The sequence below is a fragment of the Prenolepis imparis genome, unplaced genomic scaffold, assembly GCF_030444845.1.
Source record: "Prenolepis imparis isolate NDT839.2.m4 unplaced genomic scaffold, iyPreImpa1.0 SCAF_2, whole genome shotgun sequence".
NCBI lineage: Eukaryota > Metazoa > Arthropoda > Insecta > Hymenoptera > Formicidae > Prenolepis > Prenolepis imparis.
This window is the reverse complement of record NW_028141160.1, coordinates 11065832-11088815: the sequence shown is the minus strand read 5'-3', so window position 1 is coordinate 11088815 and position 22984 is coordinate 11065832. Positions and strand designations below refer to the sequence as shown.

Genomic DNA, 22984 nt, shown 5'->3' with positions numbered 1-22984 from the left:
TCTACCTGCTGCTTGCGTGATAAGTTGTAACACATAGTGTCACATAGCAAAGCACCGTTTGTGATAAGTGCGAAAAAGGAGTGTACTTTTTCCCGCAAGAGAATATGAATCATCTGCGCGGAACATCCGTATCTGAGGAATTAATTTTTGCAATTTTTTTAATTTTTGATAATTGTTATATTTTAATGAAACAATATTAGGAAAAGCAAGTTTTAATCAAATGCATTGATCTTTTGAAAAGTGATTCAATATAGATATCGACATTTCATAAATATGATATGCTTTTAGCTATGGCAATAATAATTTTACAATAATATATACATATAAATAAAAAAATCTAATAAGACGATAATTTTTAATATTTCCTAATTAATTTTCCAAAGTTAAAACTATAATTTTTATTGTATAAAAATTTCTTCTTACGTTATGTTTTTTTATACAAAAATATGTTTTATTTTTTAAGAAAATAATATTCCTAAAGATTAAAAATGTCGTCAAATTACGAAATTCACGCTTAAAAAAAATAATTTAAAACAGCAACGAAGAAGCTGTCTAAAAATGTTGGCGATGTTCCGAAAGCGTGTAAAACGGTACGCGAGTATACTATATGTAATAAGCACAGTGATATAAGGTAAGCGATCATATATGCATACATACGTAGACACACACAATTACGCACGTGTCTCTCTCTGCTAGCGCATTGTTCTAGAGAAGCGATCGAATACATTGCATGCAACAGCCCAGTTTGCAATACGAGACTATCTACGCGAGTTCGCGATTCGAGACGCATGGAATGTCAGTATAGGTACGTACGTACTATACACGCGCAATAAGACAATACATAATAGTAGAACAGGAAATGGCGCAACTTTGCCACAATGTCTCGGTATATATCTGGTCTCTCTGCAACTTACAAAGCGAATCCTGCGAACTCCTTGCGCGAGCATTTACGAGGCGGTGGAGTGTATCATATCCCGTCTCGTGCAGTTACACGCGTCGCTGGGTCGTGGTTCTTCGTGAGAATGGCAACCAAACTATTCTTGCCGAGTCCATTTCAAATTAGCGTGACTCATTACCCGTTAAAAAACCGCCGCAGCCTCTCTCGCTGCGGCGATCGAGTTCCTGATCCCTTTCCATCTTGGTAGAGAACATCTTACGATATCGCCTTTCTCTCTCTCTCTTTCTCTCTCGAACCGCGTAGTAATTGCGATCTTACGTTACAAGATCGCAAATTGCCGCCCGGTTATACCGTTAGTCTATAAATTCGCGCGCCGACATCTTTTGCACTTGGTCGTGTTGCTAACTATCCGAAGAACGCTCATTTTCTCACCTATCGCGACATAAACGAGATGCTGCGAAGTGACGGGATTATTGAAGACTCTTCATGTTCGGTACTAAAAGTATCGAGAAAACGATAATGTACCCGAGTAAAAAAGGTTTTATTATTATGAACTATTTCCGACAGTATACGACGTGTATAGTACCAAGCAGACAAGAAATTCTAGCAGAGCTAAGAATCAATTTATCTACTGATTTCGATTGCTCTCAACGTCTCTCCGTGTGTCACGCGAACATTCTACCGAGTATTTTGATGTAATGAGAAATGTCATAAAGAAATAACGCTCTCGTACAGCCGATTTCGATTCCATTGAGATAAATTGTGTCATTCATTGTCGGTACGAAACTAATAAGCCATCGTGCCACGAGTACGACGGTTCTTTCTCTCTTTCTCTTTCTCTCTGTTGATGCACCGATCTGTTATACACACGGTGCACTCGACCCGAACAATGCATAACAAGCATTGTCTCTTCGCTCCGCCCACCAATTCCATACCACGCTGCATTGCTTTTATATCTCTTACTCCGATTATTCAGCCGCTTACACTCCATGTACACACGTGTGGTGTATAATACGGGGGCGCGTAAAAAAAATATTACCTATCAAAGCCGGCAGCTAGACATGAGAATAGACATAAGAATAGATACAACGAATGAACATAGACTCGAGCGATTGAAATTTAAGGTGAGGAATTCAATATAGGTATATCTATCGCAACCGCGCGTTAGACACTGGTTTAAATCAGTGCAACGATTTATATAATTTTGTTCCTTTCTAAAACGTCGGATTTTTCGTAAAAAAAAAAAGAGGCAGAAGAAAGAGAGCTCTATTACAATTATTTATCCATAATATACCGATGTGTGTGGAATTTTCGACCAGTATCATTCAAAGATATTATCACGTTATATTCCTATGTTCCTACGCATAATATATCTCCAACTCTCGAACTATCTTTTCCTTGGTGGCAGCTACGTGCCAATCGCTCCATTCAGACAAGCCCATTAACTGCCGCGCGCTCGATAAACAATCTTTGTCTTGTCAGTGAGCGAGCTACGGTCTTTGCACTGTAACTCGCTCGCATGGCAGTCGATCGGGCGACAAAGAGCTGGCGGTGCACACACTCATCCATTGTTGCGCAAAAGTGGTCGTTATGCAGCCGGCAGTCGTTATCGTCGAGCGGATCGCGAGGCATTCTCGGAATTGCTATTTTTCTACTCTTTTTTTTCTCTTCCCCTAATTAAAGCCGTTAAGTAATTTTCTCCCCTCGCGATGTGCACACGCACGCGTTACACGCATCGTTTCGCCGGAATCGAGTAATATTGATTCCGCACGGTTGCAGTCGATCGAACATGTGCGCGCCTCGATTATCCGCCCATTGTTTAGCAGGCATCCTCTCATGTACATATGAATTACCGATCGCTCGGCCCTCGAAAAGGCTAAACCGTACACGTTTCTCCTTTCTTCTTCGGGAATCGTCCGTACGCCCACCCTCCACGAACTGTTTGCTTCATTCATGAGCCCGCAGCTATTATGCACGGCGTATGCACAACGGATGAATAGCAATTACGATCGTACACAGCAGATCAACGGGAATTAGAATTAAGTAATGTAAGCATCCCGTGACGAATGAATTTCCCTCCCTTGTGATATAGACGCTCTTCTAGCTCCGTTCCCGAAATTTCAAAGCCTAGCTATCTCTTCACCATATTTTTCTGCAGAAACCAACAATTACGTATTCATTTTGTTATAAAGTTTTAGATATTCTCTCCATATAAATTTTACTTTCAACGAAGAAATTCCCCCAAAAAACAAACGCGAAACACTAAGTAAAAAGAAAATCTCATTTCAATTTTGATTAATTAAAAAAAGTTTGATTAAAAAATGCTTACGCATTATTCTCAGTTTCGCATAATTATAAATTAATTCCTGCACAGCTCGTAATCGTTTACATACTGTTTTGCATCGCGTTGTATCGAGGAGACGCGGTTCATTGCGGTTTACCAACCGTAAAAAGCGAGCATGTGTGTTACGCCGTTTAAGATCAACGCGTTTTTTATTTCCCGTTCCCTCCGCGCACAGCATTTCCCGTTGAACCTTGTTACCAATCGTGTGGACACAGGTGGCTGCTGTCTGTCGATGCATTTTACGTCGTCGTGTAGACTCCGTGTGTAAACTCCCAAGTCGCTTGAGCGCCGTGCAAGCAAATGTTAATTACTATCGTCAAGCACGTGCTCGAAGTTTCAGGCTTTGCGGAGATTTAACTCTTTCAGTGTGTACTGAGCTTTTACTCTTATTAGAAGAAAAAAAATCTAAATTTGCCTTGAGATATTTATACGTACATACGTGACTCTATAAGTATATCTAAAAAATTTAATCGATAGAATAGTAAACGTCTCAGAGAGAGAAAGAGAGAAAGAGAGAAAGAGACTGTATATTTGCATATCATAAATAAAGAGAAAGCAGACTTGTCTAATCAGAGCTAATGCTAGAAATACAAAATTATTTATAGTTTTATCGAACTACTTGCTATTTACTATCAAGTTCACTTTTCAAGTGATTTACATTATAATCCCATCGATCGATATTTCGTTCGCGAAACGCAATGAACCGATTAACGTCGCCATCGCGCAATCGAACATTTTAATGGACCCGCGAAATGACAGTTGCCGGCACGTGCACACAGTTTTCTACATAATGAGTGCATAATACTCAACAAGCTCGTTATGAAACTGTACTGATTATTGCGGCGTGCGATAGCGCGCAATAAAACAGCGAATGACTGTTTATCTGACAGGTCTTACGTATCTGACTATACGAGACTTTTTTGGAAGCCGGATATAGTAGCCGATCGATAAAGTGCAGAGAATGTCACTCAGTCACAAATCAATTATTTTATTAATTTGCATGAGGATAAAACATACGCGAAACCGGTTTCTGTCACACCGACAACTATCTCCATTTGCAACAACAATGAATCTCGACTTGTGAATTTTTTCTGTCACCAAAAGCAGTATCATATAAATCTAAAAATGGTCAAATTTGGATCTTTCCACGGCCAATTACGTAAATGATGCTTACGCAAAGCTCAGAGTTACTCAACCATACATTATTGGCGAAAAAAAGAATATATCGAGAATAAGTCTCGAATAATAGGTAATATTATCAGAGAAAGCATTGATATCTTGCTATGAAATATGTTCAGCTGTAGAAATAAATAAATGTCTATTTTTTTTATATATAGTCCTACTTTAAAATCTATCCAAAGTTCAAAAACATGTTCAACTCTTGACAAAAGAAATAGGCTATTTCTTAATTGTGTCAGTAATTATCATATGTTCTCTATAACATTCGTGATAGTTTAATACGGGCAATAGGTATGTACTACTTTAGCAACGAAACCAATCGACTTTGCAGTACCGATCGCGCGTTCACGATTTCCATCGATCACCTTCTTGATCTCGTGTCGATCGCGAGCTAATCTTCGATTAGCTGCAGGGCCTTTCCCCTTTGCCTGCACTTACGGCATTACGACGTGACACGCAAATGCCGAGCAACGTGTTATCGCATACCTGAGAGCGGTGGTCAGGCCAACGCTTGATTCGCTTGCGAAATCTGAAACAGCCGGGCGACTCCGGGTCGGCAAACTGCTGCGTGAAAAAAATATACGACCGCTCTGACCCATAATGCATCGTTGCTCGTATGAGAAAGAGAGTACTTATATGCGTCAAAATTGCATTTGGTGAATGCAAGAGAGAAAAGAATTTATTTTCCGATTTCTCTAACATGCGCATAGATTTCGACAGTCTATTTAATTAAAAATTATATGCAATCAATCTCTTATTTTTTAAAGCTAATTAAAACAGTGAAAATTTAAATGTAAAAAATATCAAATTTTATATAACTTAATTTTGCAAAAAGCATCTATTCAGCTTCGTGATTAAAAATTAATCAATAGATAGAATTTCGTAAATTACATATTTATATTTCTCTTAGTGCTTACAACCTGTTATTACTTATTAATCACTAAACACGAAAAAGTTATATTATTTCCACAATGTATCAGAGCGCATTGTGATAAGGCAGACGTGCAGAGTTATGCGACTTTCATTAATTATACACCCCAAGTATCATTAATCTTTTCATTACACAATGATGAAATATATATAAGAGAAGTCTCCATTCATCACTAAAGTGATCACTAGCATAATTATGGCAGTCATATATTTATTATTAGTTAATTATCTGAATGAGCGAAAGAGAAAAGAAATTACTTTTATTATTTCGTTTAAGTATATCACTGAAAATAACAATTAAATCTGATTAGTAAAATAAGAATAATTTTCTGAAATATATCAAGTCTATATTTTCTTTTCAAAAACTGTCGCGCATTTTATCATCAATAATTTCTTAAAATAATATTTTTAAATGTATTAAAATTTTCTCGGAATATAGAAAACGAGGATTTTTATTCAGTATATTTCGGATAATTCGGATGCATGATAAATGAGAAGAAAAGAAATCCCATTGACCCGCAACTCTCGCATATTATTTACAGGACGATACTCGGAAAAACAATCTCGAAAAAACCTTATATAATAACATCGAAAAAGAATAATCCGCTTTATGCGGTGAAAAAGAAAAGGACACAACGTGGCGCCGGGAGCCGCAGGCTAAAAATGCTGTTATGACGGTGTGCAATCAATAACGCGGCTAAACAAAGGGAGGCTTTGTGGCGGCGCGCGAAGGAGATACTCCGCGTAAGGTCAGACAATAAGTACATCGCCTTGCAAATGCGCGATGAGGCTGCTATGATAGCCGTTTACAAATTGCGGCGGATCTTTGACGCGGTTCGAGGTTCGAGGTTCGAGCTGCTCGAGGCGGCCAGGAAAAAGAAAAACCACGTGAATCGCGCGAAGCGATGATCTGCAACCGTAAAAATACTCTCACGAGATACCGTCCATCCAATCAATGGAGAAACTTTTGCGAAAAGATGACACTAACATGCCTGAATTGACATATGAATTTTACGATAGCAAATTTTACCATCGTTAAGACGATTAAAATTTGGATAATAGAGATTAATAATGTCAATGATTACAAATCATAACAAATTTGTTAAATTAATTTTCTTGCTTAGAGCTTACGAATTTTGAAGAATCTTACAGAAAATTGTAATTTTATTCATACAGAAAATTGAAAAGAACGACAAATTCTTTCTGTTCCCAATTTTCGTGATATTAAAAATATATTTATGCTGTGATAAATCGTGCAATTTTTATGTATGTCAAGTACCAACTAAAACGAATAAGTTCTTCCAATTATTCCTATACGTGTATTGTTTTTTTCTATAACGATATATTAGACTCTGTCTATTCTTACTTATGTATTGTATGTCCACGTGTCGAATTGAACGCGTATAATCGAACGAGTAAGTGTTAACATGCAGCTTTCGCATGCTACTTGTTAAGTCCGAGATAGCGTTATTAATCGAGGCGGTTATGCAGGCGCGTTGATACGATTCATGTTGCTCGTTTATTCGATATAATGCAGTTAATTTGCCAGTAGTAACGCTAAACGCATTGTTATTTATTGATGAATTGATTGCGATACCAACCGATAGAAAAGCTAGCTCCCCGATACTCCCTCCCGTTTCCTTTTCCAGATTTTTGCTGTCAGGATGGCGCGTCGCGTTTTTATTGCCCTTCATGCACGCTCATGGGTTTTTACGATCTGTTTCGTAGAATCGTTGATGATGTGGCGGAAAGCGATGATATCGATGGTATCGATGGTATCAATTCAAAGCGAAAAAACAAGAGATGTCTATATTATTCGTCGAGAAATCGCTAAATCGAGAAATCTGCCGACTATGACTATTGTTTTTCCCTGACGTAGTTTTTATTTGCGCCTGCAGGCCATATTTTTTATACATATATACTCGAGAATATATTTATATAGTTTCAATAACAAGTTAAAGAACCTAACTAAAAGAAGATAATTATATCATTGTGAAAAGAAAAAAGTAGTGAATTTAATATTGAATAATATGTTGCAAAATCAAAAGACACTGTATGTATAACGCGAATTGTGTCATGTAGTTCTTTTTATGTAAGATATAATGAAGGAATATGTCAAACAAACGTACATTTTTATATCAGTGATCGTTTCATAAAAATGTCGCGATAATCGTAGTTTGAGCCTCTTTCCCTGTTTTTCCCCTCTTTCTTTCTCCAACTCAAAACACACAGTTGTATCAACGAACGATTATCGTAACGAGCGCGTTACGGCCACAATGAGAGATTACCCGAACCGGAAACCAGTCACTATTACGAGAAATGAACATGAAACGTGTTCGTGGAAGATTACTGCATCGAACCAGAAAGGAAATACGAATTATAATAAACATAACAAATATGAAATTCAAGTTTGTTACAAAAAAAAGTCAAAAAATAAGCGCACAAATGAAGAAAATAAGAATATCAGTAAAATACTCTCATTAACAAAAAAATTTAAATAACGAAATTTAATGAATTGATACAATTTAATTGAAAAGTGTAACTTTAGTATAAAATAAATTAGCAACGCTATACAAAATATGTTCATAATTGTCAATATTTTTAAAATATAAAAAAAATAATTCTCTTTTTATTTATTCAGAAAGAAAAGAAATTGATGCGCAATACTACACCCCCTGTACGTATCTTTCGATTATTCCATACTTGACTATGTTGGCATTATTCCCGACTAAGAGATACTTATTGTTTTACCGCAATCCCCCCTTTCTGTTTTCCGACGTGCGTAACCAACAAGATCCGCGTCCTGCAACTCGTTACAACATCGTTACAGACGTTCCCGATCGTTGTGATCTCTCGTTCCTGCGATAAATCGGACACGACAAAAAAAAAAGACTTGTCGGCGAACCATATTTTCCACCTGCGCGCAACCTCGGAAATATATTGATGATTGGATCGATAATTGGACGGTCTACGATTCGCTACTTCCGATCAAGCGGGCTCGATTACACCAATCAAGGAAACTCCCGATCTCTCCGCGCTGTGTACTCTAGCCGATCGGGATAATAGAGAAGAAACGAGAGCTTGCGAGGTGAATTCGATCGATCAGCATAGAGAGGGAGAAGAGTGGAAATAGGAGAAAGCCAAAGCGAGCGGAATGATTTTCTTTGGACAGCCGCCCGCATACATGACATATAAAAGACTTTTGCAAAGGGTATACGCGTGGAATATATTCGGAATACAATATACACGTAGCTATAAATCACGAGACAACGTTTTAACAATGTTAATTTCACGATAATTCTCACCCCGATGTATCCCTTGCAGCTCAATTTTCTTACCGGGATTAATTTCATTTAGATCGTCGATCGATCCAATGATGCGAATAATAAATTTTACAAATTTAACCAATGTTGCGTAATGACAAAATATCGTATATAATATAATTAATTTAAATTAAATGATTTTATTCTAAAATTATTCTTTCTAATTTATAATATTTCTTGTTTCTAATATTAAACGTAATTTCTTTTTCTTAGTCTTATCAACAATTCAAAAAATAAGAAAAAAATTATAATATATTTTATATATTTAACAGATAGTGTAAAGTTTCTATTTAAAGATATAGATCTTTGATAAAAATCCAATTACGCTAATTAATATCTATTCTAGTCAAACTACTCTTGTAGTTTATCGACATAGAAGAGAACGAAATCATGTATTGAAAATATATTTTGCTGGTATTATTTCTTCCGATAACTCTAAATTATGAGATTAGTCCAGTTTGCATGCACAAAAGCATGCTTAAAATGTATTTCACTATACATCGTTTATGACAACATTAATATTATCGTTTCACTTTAATTATAACTGTTCAGTATTCATTATGCTTATACTTTTCCTCAGCTACGAGCGTGCATCTTTTTAACACATTCGAGTTGAAGTAGGGCTCAATGTAGGGCTAAACTTGACTTTCGCCTTGAAGATTAATTGCGAATTAATACGAAGTTCGTCGATGACGAAAAAGCGGTACAAAAATTATTTCAGATGCTATCTCGCGTTCCCGTGCAATTATATGCGAACGGGATCGCCAATCGCGGGTGTCGTCGTGTATATACTCAAAGGCAAAGTCATAATTCTCAAATGTCGTCGAAATAATTATGGCAGATAACGTGTTTAATAAGTCATCGACGGAAAGTCACTCGAAAGTATCGTATTAATTTAATTCAAAGTTTTCGTGAGTTGTTCTTATTAATGTAATTATAATTTACATTTTTAACTTGAGATTTTAGCAAATATTTATCTCAAATTTTTATAAGAATTATATGATCAAAAATTCTAATATATTAAACAACTTCAATTATTATAACTTATTAATGAAACGAATATGAAAATATGATTATATATAAAAAAAATACCGCACGATATCATGATAAATAAAATAAAAATAAATATATTACGCGTTTATATACATAGAAGAATGAGATCAACATTTTTTTTATTTGATAAATTCTGAGTTAAACTATGTATACTTTTGTATTGCATACAATTTTGCAGCTTCTCTCTCTCGTATAACACTATTTATAATAAAATCAGATACGGAAATAACTGATAACATTGGGAAAAAAGAATATATCCTACAGTTTTTGTGGGATTTGTAATACAATCGTTTGTGAGATGCCGCGTGAGATATACATATATAAATTAAACTAGCTAATTCGTGGGAAATGCGCAGAAGTGTGAATGATCAGACTAATAGATAAAGACTAATCGATAAAGACAACGAATATTTCCGAAGGCGATTTTCCAACAAGATGTTTGTTACGCTTCAGTGAGCCACGCGTTGCACTTTGCAACTTTCAATAATTTTTGTGAAAAGACTCCGAAATGTTATATAATAATCTAAATGTTCAATTCTATGGCATTAAAAATAATAGATAATAATCATTTTTTTAATCAAAATTTGAATAATTTTTTAAACTTCTCTTTGAATAACTTTTTAAAGAACGTATGTACATTTTCATTTTGAATCGATTTTATTCTTCCAAGAGAATAAGTCAATCAAATTTTAATCAATTTTCTTGGATCACCCGCAGTTCTAATATCCCATCCGCATCTGAGGGCTATCTCAGATGAGGCAATTTCTTGCTAGAATATCAAATGATCGCCAGTTTCGATCCCCTGGGAGTTTTCCGCTTCCCAATAGCAATCTAGAAAGCTTTCGGTTGATTAAATTTTAGCCGCGTGACTCCCAAAATGTTCTTCATTTTTGTTGGTAACAACGACGATACATCGGTTGTTGACCCGCCCACGATCTTATTGCTTTGTTTCGCAGCAACAACTCATACTTTCCGACCTTCCGATCAATGAAACTGCACAGCATGTTCCGAAATGTTCCCGCATGAAGCAAGAAAAAAAATCAAGTCTGCGAAGCTCCCATTATTCACCGTTGTGGCACGAATAAAACATGCGTTTTATTACGCGTTTTCGAGAAAGAAATTATTTAATCCCTTCGTCTCGCCGTTTAAATCACTTTTTTTAAAGCCAGAAAGATCGTTTGCAGAATGCTCTCGGAATGAGTTTGAACTTCGTCGGTAATTGCAGTCGGTGCAATTTCACTATATTTCGGGACGCGAAAAGTCTTTCTTTTACCGAAGATGGTTCCCGGCATTTCTTCGTCGAACGCTGGCGTGGTCGATTTTACGACTCGTAATACATGACCGAGACACGCTTTGCGAGTAGATGCTTCGAGATGAAAAAAAAAGAACGACGAGAAGAGATTGACTTTTAGTGGACACTTCATACGTCGAGCTAACGCGTGCATCTTGAAGCAACGAACCAAAGCGAGGAGGGAGAGGCTGGCAGGCGGAAAAAAACGATTTTGGTGCCATTACGTCATCCCTTTTGAGAGATTGACGTGCTCGTCCCGCCGTGTCGGATGGAGCAAAGAACATGCTACCCTAGATTAGCATAACAAACGTATACTGGAATACTTTAACCGCACGAAATGCTCGAATAGAGAGATAGGGTTAAAAGTATGTATAACTACGGTCGAACTTATCGTTCAACGTATAACGCAACTGAATGAGAAAATATTCCTATTAGAAAGTATCTAATTGTCAGTTTTAACTTATAAATAAAACTAAAAGCTTGGACCGAAAAGGCCGGACAAATCTACATTTTAAATAAATAAAACATCTGCCAGTTAATGTTCGATAAATAGTAATTCGATCGTTGCAAACATCAATATTATACCTACATGTTTAAATAAAACATATTGCGAACAAAGTAGAACAATTTTACTGATGCCCAGTTATAGATCTTGAACGCGTGTCTGAGTTTTACAATATTAATATGTATTATAAATAATTATTATAACAGTTATAAAATAACGCACTTTTGCCATTTCGTCTTTACCAAAATACAGAAAAGAGAATTTTATATAATTTAATTTTTTTGAAATAAAATTTTAAAAAATTAAACAAATTGTACACAAATATGCGTTAAATTTTACTTTGAAAAAAAAAAACTAAGTGTTTTTTTCGATATATAAAAATAATTTGAAAATGACAGAATTAATCTATTATAAAGCAGCGGATAATTAATTACATGAAATTGTTTCTTTGGCAAACTTCTTTATCAAATCTGATCTAACTGCAAAAAAAATGCTATTACGATAGAAATAACGTTATTCCATTTAGCGAAACACATGTTCGCGCCCGCCAGCGATAACGAAAGTGGAACTAAAACGTCAAAAATCGACAATCGACGTGAGATCAAACATCGAGTCCACGATCGAAAAGCGATGAAGAAATATATGACCATATTTCCTCGTCACAATGACGCAAAAGAACGTTTTCTGACTTGCGAATTATTGTTCGCATATATTTTATAAATTCCCTTCTATAAGCACTGATCGTTCTCTTGCGATCAATACAGAAAAGATTTCGATTCGAAAAAAATTTTCTTTCGGCGGATTAATGATCCACAGTTTTCGATATGTTTAAACATAAATCTTGTTCTCTTCGTCAAACGATAGCTTTTATATTTCCACGGCGAAAAAAACACGAATATAACAAGATAAATGAAAAAAGAATAACGACAGTTCTTAAAAAAATTAATGATATGCGAGCAAACGAGTGCAAAATTAAAAGTCTGTTATGCAATTATGATAATTTTCTATACATAAAAAAATTGTGCCGAAAAAATGTGCTACTTACAGCACTCATCATTAAAAAATGCCAATCAATAACAATTGAAAAAAAGAGATAAATGAAAAATATAAATTATATTAAATAGAAAATAGATTAATGTTAAGAATATTTTTCACGTAGAACAACATTCTATCAAAACTATCAAAACATGCCATAATTTTCGCAGAATTTAATTAATATAATTAATTAATATATGTTCGCGTTCATGTATTTTGAAAAGTATTGTTAATTTATAATAAATTCATTTGCGTCCTAGATACTTAATTGGCTCTTATGGCTGTTTTCTTTCTCGTTTTTATTTTTTAAGATATATTTTTTATCATATGTACAAATCTCTATTGTGTTTAAGTAATTTTATTAAATGGAAAACCCTATTTTAATGATAATCTGACTCATTGGAAATTTGGAGCAAGTATTTACGATTATAGAACAAAACAATTTCGCACTTGATAACGCACCTGCATCTTATCGATCGATTTTAAAAGAGATAAGTACAAACTGATTTGGTTAACATTTTTAATCAATGTTATGTAATAAAAAAATTATTTAATATTAATCTATATCACTAAAAATATACACGTATATATTTCAATTAAATAAATAAAATTAATTTAATTTTTTAAATCTTTAGAATACATTTCAAAAATATTAAGATTTGAAAGTATTTTTTTGCCTTTATCTTTGAGTTGATAATAATTACTTTATGAATATTTTAAATATTAAGTCTGTGCGATATCATTATCTTTTATATTTATTTTTAGAGAATCTAAGTACTCCTTTATCACTTAAATTCTAAATCTTTAAATAAAATAGAACTAAGTGAAATTAACAAAGTAAAAAAATAAAACTAATAAAGTTAAAATTATATTAGAAATATTAAACATTCTATTATAATTTACATTCTGTTATATGATGCTCCATGTACCAGTAAACACATTAATTGCGATTTTCTAAAACATCGTGACTCACCGAAGGCACCTAATGTCATTTACACAGCAATTATTCTATACAATGCAATTATCAATAAAATCATCAAATATCTGATACTTCATAAAAGAAAAATAATCTATAGCTAAAATCATTGCATAATTCTTTACATTATTTTAAAAGTGTTTTGACTTAATTAAATCAAGCACTTATAGATAATACATAATCTTATCATCGTAGATTGAATAAACAAGATTTAATTTTGTATATAAAGTCTGTGACAAAAACTGTAGAGCATCAGTTTTCGGGATCACAAGTAGAAGTACCACAACAACAATATTCCGAAGGTAAGTATCGACAGGCTGTCTGACAATGAGTTGAACACTTTAAACTTCAATTATAGATCGCGAGTAAATAAGGATTCTGAGCAATATTATAAATAATTTATTTTTTGCTTATTTAAGATGTACTATTTCTTTTAAAATAATTATAAATTAAATAATATAAATAAAAAGCAATATTTTAAATATATTATTTTAGTTTTAGAAATATTTTTCCCCCAGAGAAATAAATGGTTTCTTGTATCATAAATCTATTAAAAATGTTTAAAATTAATTTTATCAATTTTTTATTAATATTTATTATTTTATAATTAATAATTTTACTTTATTAATTATCAAATCTCGTTAAAAATCTCGAATTAGATTAGTATTCTGTATAATAGAGAACATATTTTTAAATGGATAGATTTTTATTCAGCGCAAAATATCATCAAACAAATATAGATTTTCACACCTTCAATTAATTAAAAATTAAACTAATTCATTTATATTTCAAACAGATCAATATGTTGTGGTATATTTCGATTGCCAGTATATAGTAAAAATGGAAATTGTGAATAATATTCGCAATTTCTATATAATATTCAGTCAATATTTGTTCATGCGCATAGCAAAAATATTAAAAATTTACTTTTAATCAAATATAATTTTTGCATAAATCTCTCATATTTATTATCAATTTTTTTTAGTCAATCTATTAGTTTATATATATATATATATATATATATATGTATTATATATATATGCATGCCCTTACGTGTGTATACATCCCACAATATAATTATATAAAATATAATATACGCGCGCATGTTTAGATGTAGGTCAATAATCCTAACGAAATTTACTTTCGCAGATGAAATTCGCATTAGCATTGTTGGCTCTCGTGGCTACGGCCTCCGCCAAGATCGAGCTCCCCAATTTCGGCAGAGGCGAGCTCTACAAGGATATCCAAGACTTTTTAGACATTCTACCTCAAGATGAAATAATAGCAATTACTCTTCAATATTATTCTGAAGATGCTGAATTCCAGCATATGGTCGAATATTTCCAATCTGACGAATTCATAGACTTGGTAAAAACGGTCGAGGATCTGTCTGAGATCAAAGAATTGATGGATTACATCCACAATGCTGGCATTGACATTTACCAGATCGTGAACAAGCTGAACGACTTGCTTGGACTCGATCATCTCACTCCGCCCGACTATGCTGCAGTCACTAAACAGATCACCGGTGGAATTCGTGGATACGTTGATGACATTATGGCCATCTTGCCCATGGACAAGATTAACGACTTGTATGAAGAGAAACTGAAAACCTCCAAAGAATTCGCTAAGTTCATCGACCAATTGGAATCCGACAATTTCCAAAAAATCGTCAATAAGGTTTACGCTAATCCCGAATTCCAAAATCTCTTGCAACATGCCAAGGATGCTGGCATTGATCTTGAAAAAATCAAGAATTTGCTGAAGATTCTCTGGGGTATTAACATTCCCTCCCGTTCTCGTCTCCATCCCCGTTTTCATATCAAATATTAGAGGCCAAAATGCAGTGTGTGAAAAATGAATTTCTATTGTCATATTATACACTAATAGCATTTTCAAAAGGATATTATCATCTCGCAGATATTATAAATTTTTCGGCAATGTAATCTTTCACGTACTTTACTTGTGTAAAATATAATAAAAGCAGCTTTCTATATTGCTACATTTCTTCTTTCAAATGAAAAAAAATATTCCTTGAAAAAATATTCCTTTAGAAATATTTCCCTTTTCTTATTAGTTTATTCTGTCGAAAATTGCTTTGGACATGATCCAAATTACTCGACCATTCATACCGCGCGATGCATTTCTTTTTGCATTACTTCGGACCGTTCCCACCCGGTCAGGCCAGGTCGAGATAAGCGAGATTATGCTGGCCCGACTGGTCGACCTGCCAAACTCGTTTTCGCGCACTCACGACGGCTTAACTCCGTGAATGGAAGTGAGATTGGGACGAGTCTTCTCCCTACTCTTGCGTAATTATCCCGTCTTTTGCGCCTACCGAACATAACATCGGCAAAAGGAAGAGATTTATTTTAGATTTATTTCTAGTATGAGAACTATCTAAGAACAATAAGTAGAGTGATATTAACAGAAATTGAAAATAAATAATAGATTCATGATTAGAAATAAATAATAGATTATAATAATTGTCAAATAAAAAAAAATATACATATATATTATAGTATAAACGGAATATATAAAGTTTAAAAATATAATCGTATTATTTGTAATAATATAAATAATAATTTTAATAAAAACAAATTTTAATAATAATAAATAAAATTCATATAAACAAGCATTGACATTTAATAAAAAAAATTACGTAATCACGATGATCTTCGTGAAAAAAAATATTTTTGCTATTTAACTTTATTTCTCTACCAATATATTTTATAATTTTATATGATCGATCTCGAGAAGTGACATTTTGTATTGCACGCGTGTTCGTATACATATGTATAGACAACAAATCCAAGTTTCAAGTGTCTCATAGAGATACTACGGAATTGCATATTTTCAAGAAGGGGAACAAGGGGGGATGCTACCAACGAGCGTGGCTTTTAATTAATGGTGCTTTAGAGTATACGTGTCGCGAGACCGATTTACGAGCCGGCGTGCGCTGGCACGTCGTGTGACTAGGATTTATGGTACCGCACTAGTGTTTCCCGCTAATATTTAACCGTGTTGAAAGAGGTTAGCGAGATGCCGCGGGAGGTACATACTCTACGCGGATCGTGCGTATTCTCGAACTACAAGAACGACGATCGACTTTCTCGCACAACCCATCGAACGCGCGTGCTCTGCAATAGAAACGAGCGATGCTCGTTGAAGGCGGCGACTGCAAAGGATATATATGTATATCCGCAAACGAATGTCCTAAACTGTTAAAATAATATCGTATGGAAAATTCGATAAATTAACAGCATTGGGTTCAAAACAACAGATTCAAACTGACACAGACATAGCTAACGAATGCCATTTAAATATAATTTCGCTTAATTAATTATTTTTTTCGTATATATTATGTAGTGATATAATTTCTAAACCAGATTTATTTAATGCAGACCCTACTGATAAAAAAGTTTTGTTTTAACAATTCGACATTGATATTGTCTATTTTTTAGTTTATCTAATAACTCATCTGATCCTTCCATTTATAGTCAATATATTTTAGGTACTCATTAGGTGATAATGTTAAAAAAAATATTTTCGGCATAAATAAAAAAATAGATATATATGTATATTAAATAGTGCACACATATACCTCCTCAAAAAATATTTTGTAATCTCGTATCTCAAAGAATAATTCGATTTTTATAATAAACAAAAATAATAAACTTATCTTTTCTAATAATAGACATTTTGTTAATTACTATTTAAATTATATTTTATTTAAAACAAGGGGAACAACAAACGAGGGAATTGAAAAAATAAGAATCGTATGTGCCATACTTTTCGAGTCTACTTTTATTTTAACGAAATAAAGAAAACAATGTGTTAGATAGATAAATATTGTTATGCGCAACTGTTATTGCATGCATGTTATACATTCGCATTAATTCTAGGACTTACCTAGATATGATAAACACTTTTATAACCCCAGTAATAGCTCCACGTACTCAATGTAGCACTCATAAGTTGTGAAACTTATAAGCTTCGTATTTTACTCTTATAACACTTATATAAGCTCCGAGATAAACTCTATGTAAACCAAGTTCCATTCACGACGTACAATTGACACTTGTCACAATAATACTACCCACGAGGTCCAATCACGTACAGTATATATCACGAATATAAATAATCAGGTCTCACCCGTCAGATGATTGAATAAACGAATAGCGAAAAGGTTCCACTGTTCATTGACGAAGTCGACTAGAAAATTCGATAAACACGATATAGACTGAATCCCAATGTGTCTCCACACGATCTCGTTATCGCGTACAATCGATTATTCTGATTCGACCCTACTTAATATCTGGCGTAAGATAGGCCTTTTAGTCAATCGAGCGATGAACCAGAGACGATTACGGTGTACTGACCTACGATAAAACTGTTTCGCTTTCGCACGAAGCGGATCACCCTTCATTCATTCACGATCTCGTCGCTGTAAATGAATTATTATCGCGTGCAACGTGCTCCAAAAATTCCGCAACGTTCTCTCTGTATTCTCGATTCGCATACATTCATACAATAAATCGGAATCCTTCGATGCATGAACGAGAAAAAAAAACTTGAATGAGAAGAGAAAAAAATTATTCAGTTTTTCCTTTCGTGCGCTACGTCAATCCTTCACGCACGATCATCGCGTGCCCTCGCGCGACGCACCCCTTTCCTTTCCCTCTCGGGAACCACCCCTCGCTCGTTAACGCATATTTGCGATCATCAACGAAAAAGGCATTTTTCCCGGACAATCACACGCGCACCATCTTTCTTATATGTCCATTATCGCACCCGTAGCACTTGGAAATCGATTATAAGGATTCGCGTCTGATATCGTTGCGCGAGAATATTTTTCGCGATCGGAAAACGGAAGAGGAAAATAAGAATGAAAGTCTCTCGGCACGCGAAGATCAACCGACAACACGTGCGGCACGGAGGACGGCGCGTACCTACTGCGAGACAGCAGCCGGATCGTATCGTACCGCGGCTACGACAGCAATGCCCCCGCGTCGGAGGCTTAAGCGCCGCCGACGCGGTCGGGAACCCCGACTGTGGCCCCCCACCACGGGAACCCACCGGTCGACCGTTCCCCACCGCCTCTCTTTCGGTGACATATACAACACCGGTTTCCCCGGTCGACGTGCACCCAGCCGACGATGCGTCCGGGGTGCGCGAACAGCTTTCCCTGCTTCGGGTAAATCGCGACGATTGACTTTTTCGTTTCACCGAGATCAATGGAGAAAGCACTATGGACGGATCAAAATTTTACATCGAGGATCATTTTCTTTCTTTTTTAGATCCATCAAATTCTGGCAAAAATATTTTTTAATAGAAAAAATAGAATAGAAAATTAATCAGAAATCTGTGTAAATAATTAATAGTACCTCTCCCAGAAAAAATTTCTATTATCATGTAATTGTCAAAGAAATATTGAACAAAAATTGTTGAAGAGCAATCTTTTAGTATAGATTTCATACAATTATCAAAATTGTCATATTACAAGTTCTTATTAGGTACTTTTATTGTTAATATAACGAGATAATTTGTCTAGAATCGTTGCAAAAGAAGCAAGGTTCAATATTAATTAAATACATTATCGCACATTGCTTCTATCGATAAAAAGACTAAAAAAATACTGATTGAATATATTTATCAGTTTACACAATATGAGACTGCATAAAAATTTCCAATGTTGTATTGTGTAACATTTTATAAAAGACGGACGTTTAATGGCACAAGAGGATTAATAGCGCATCTTTCATACTCCATCTTTAGAAATGCATTTCCGATGACGAGTACCAGAAAGGGAGGTCGGTGCCGCATTATCGGTAATGGAAAGAGTGGCGAGGCGACCGTGAAAAATGACCTCGGAGTACGTCCGCGTCTGGGAGGGTAGTAACCTCCGTTCACCCCGTCGCCAGGACAGCAGACGGTCACCTAGCCTAACCTCGTTCTTCCGCTACATAACGGATGCCGGAGGCTTTAGGAACATCCCGAGACCTGGCGGAGCCCGGGTAGCCGGAACAATTTTCCATTATTCCGGTCTAATGTAGATTACCTCCGCCCTTTTTCGTGATAGAGAGAAGAGAGAACAATGAAACCTGCATCCCGGCCTATCGTACATAAGCTTTAAATACTCTATGTAATATGAAAGACTTCAGGATATTTACGAGACGATATATGAAATATTAATTTAACTTAAAAAAAAACAATAAATAAAATAATTCTCTTTTTCGTAGAATTCAAAACGGTAGAAATAAGATCGAGAAAATCGCCTTGGAATTTTATTAAAAAAAAGAATACATATAAATCTCCATACACTCAATAGATTAATGTATAAATGTATAATGAATATAAGAAAATGTATAAGAAAATCTCTTGCATTTTCTGTCATAGAAGAAACTGTATAAAGCAGCGATCTCATAAGATAAATGTGCTAGATGCTGTAAATAACTTAAAATATTTTAAGTAAAATATATTTTAGTCTAGCTCACTAGCACGAGAATACACATGAGATACTGCTAGGCGAAATTAGAGATTAACTAATGTAAGTGAGTAAGCGGCTAAGAATAAAATTTTATTGCCACTATAAATAATTCTTATTTCAGGCTATATATTTCAAGTCCTAATTTTACATGCACGGCGACACGACAAACTTTCCAGCTTTTTACGAAACGATGTAACTTGAATAAATGACAGAGGCAAGCTCGGTGCAACTTTGTGCTAGGCTGTGCCTCGCATGACCTTACCCGTCTTTATGACACGAACATGGAAAAAATATAATATTTATATAATTATTTATACTATTAATACTGTTTTATACAGAGAGAAATCGTTGTTTGAACAAAAAAAATTAAGAGAACTGCGTACCAGAAATTTAAGAGTTTTTATATAATTTCATATTCGTAGTAGTAAGTGTATGTAAAAAATTATTTGAATTATACGTATGTATGTTAAATCAAGATCTTTTTTTATACTTTGTTTTCGTTTGGATTTTGTGGATTTGCTGTCTTAATTTATATTTGAAAAGCATATGTACTTTAAATGTAGTTGCGGTAGAAACTATTGGAAAATGAGATAAATAGCGAGCCAATGATAATTTGCTGCCTACGCGATATAAGTCTGTTGTATTTTTTATCATAAGTAATCTAGGACAGCCAATAAGTCTGTCCTACGCATCAGCATGTTCCTGTATCAGCATCAATCTAGATATATTATATCTTTTTCTCCGAATGTCATAAATCGAGATTAAATAATGCGGCAATAAAACTGGGATCATCAATGAAGTAATTAAATCGATATTGCATGGTATCTTTTTACTAAAGGGCGATAAATTCTTGCTTCTAATGTTCCGTAGTCTTAGACTAATTTATCGTCGATTATATCGCATTGTTTAATGTGATCGTCAGTTAAAAAAAAACCGATCAGCGATCAACATCTCTGTCGGATGTAGTTAGAAAAATTGGGAAAATCAAATAATGGCGGTAATATGGATTTGTCGATTTTTCGTATCGCGATTGATAGAGAAGTGGCGAACACCGATGAAGCGAGGAACCGAGCGCTCACAGTGAAAGCGTAGCAGTAGTTCCCGTTTTGATTGATTGTCAAGGAGATTGAGTATCTTGGATTTATCTCGCGTATGTGCGAACGACGCCGCGTAATGACGCGAAAGCGTATTGCAGCACGCGCGCGAGCAAAATTATCCGCGCCGTGTACATGATTACGTCTTATCGTGCAAAAATAAGTTTATTGACGGCTCGTCGGATTTTCCATTTTAATGCCTGCTCTGTCCCGCCATATCGCACGACAGATATACATATGTATCGTTTCCGCAATTTTTTAGTGACAACGATGTTTGATAGAAAGCATGTGCATGCAGAGCACTAAGTAAATATGTGTGAAACAAATATTTTCCTCGCGTCATATATCTCTCAATGATCATATTTCCTGTATGTGGAAATAATTCACCCACATGACGAACGATCTTCTATGCATTGCGCAATTCCGGGTTAATCGATCGAGAATTTATGCGACATCGCGGAATCGAATTCTGTAGCATACAACGAAAGTTGTAATTGAAGAAATAATGACACACAGTTGCGTGGGCGTGTGGAATCTATGGCTGTCATTGGAGAAAGTGTAACATACGCGTGTAGCCGACACCGCCGCTCGATCGCTAGGCGATTTTCACGCGTGCAAGAGATTTTCTACAGGGAGTCTCGATCGCGAGTCGGAGTCACGCTTTTCTCGGTGTATTTCTTCGCGCCCGCGACCGGGAGATAAATCGGTCGAAAAGTGAAACACATGCCGCACATTCGAATTTCATTCGTAGCCCGATTTGATTTATGAAAATTAGTATCGATTTTTTTTTCTCCGCCAAACGAATCATGCTGCTCGCTGCACGCAACTCGAATCAATCTGTGTCCCGAACCTATTATTCAACGCCGCCGCAGTCATTGGCGGCACAAGTGCGTTGCAATGTTGAGGCAACGTGACGGTTTCGAGTATCGTCACGCTGCTTAATAACAGACCAATTTTTACTCTTTACGAGTTGTTAATGAAATCGATTATTTGAAAAAATTAATTATCTTATTTATATTTATCGCCCGTATTTAATGTACTTTAACACACGCATTATTATAGGAAGAAATTAACGTTGCGTAACAGAAAATATTAGTAATCAATTTTTCATCATTATAAATTTCCATCTTTTTCTAAGAATTGAATAGAATCCTATTGCGCTCGTCAAGATCGCATTGGCTATCAAAGCCATACTAAAGATTAAAAAAGCAATAATTTAGACCGCCATTTTAAGAGGTGTTAAATCCACTGTAGCAAACTCAACAAATTTTATAAAAAAAAAAACAAACTTGTAATGTGACTGATAGTTTTAAGTCCAGGAATAATTCAAAATATCTCCAAAAAGTTACCAAAGTAGAAAAAGAAAGCAAAACTTTGACTTTAAAACATGAAACTTTACGATGATGCAAATATCGGGGGTCTCATTGATCCCTAACAAAGGAAAAACAGCAAGAGCAAGAAGAGAATTTTAAGACCGGAAGGTGCGACGACCCGAACATGCGCCGCAGTTGTTGTTTTAGCAACGCTGCGTGTATAGTATCGATTGCCATGGAACCGTGAACTTCGAACAATTACTAAACGACTGCCACTTCTTTACGATGTGACTTTACGGGCGATATGTTCTCGTTAGAGCTTAAGCCAGCTCACGCCTAACCCGTCGTAAGCGAAGGCAAATAACCGTAAAGTTATGTCTTCCTTTACGGTGGGAAAACGTTTAGATCGTTTTCATCACAAAGAGATCGACAAAATTATGAATTAATAAATCTTTGTTTAAAGAAACCATACACAATAAATACCTACTTACTTCTGAAAAATCTAGAAAAGATATTATTGATTTTGTTTTTTTTTTAATTCTGAAATGTATGA

General features: G+C 35.0%; 2 protein-coding genes across 6 annotated transcripts in view; one reads left to right on the top strand and one right to left on the bottom strand.

Moving 5' to 3' along the window:
* Window positions 1-15464, top strand: part of LOC145933177 (protein G12-like) — an 84140-nt gene extending 68676 nt beyond the window's left edge. Inside the window, exon 2 of the mRNA XM_083032723.1 lies at window positions 14684-15464. Within this exon, the coding sequence (XP_082888849.1) occupies window positions 14684-15367 (684 nt within the window). The 3' untranslated portion in view covers window positions 15368-15464. The remainder of the gene's footprint in view (window positions 1-14683) is intronic.
* The window catches only part of LOC145933172 (puratrophin-1), a 322624-nt gene that overhangs the window by 197092 nt on the left and 102548 nt on the right, over window positions 1-22984 (bottom strand). Inside the window, exon 1 of one of the 5 annotated variants that reach the window (XM_083032715.1) lies at window positions 17447-18514. The exons of the other annotated variants lie outside the window; for them this stretch is intronic. The gene's annotated coding sequence lies outside the window, so the exon portion shown is untranslated. Of the gene's footprint in view, window positions 1-17446; window positions 18515-22984 lie in introns of those variants that run through there. 5 annotated transcript variants of the gene reach the window in all.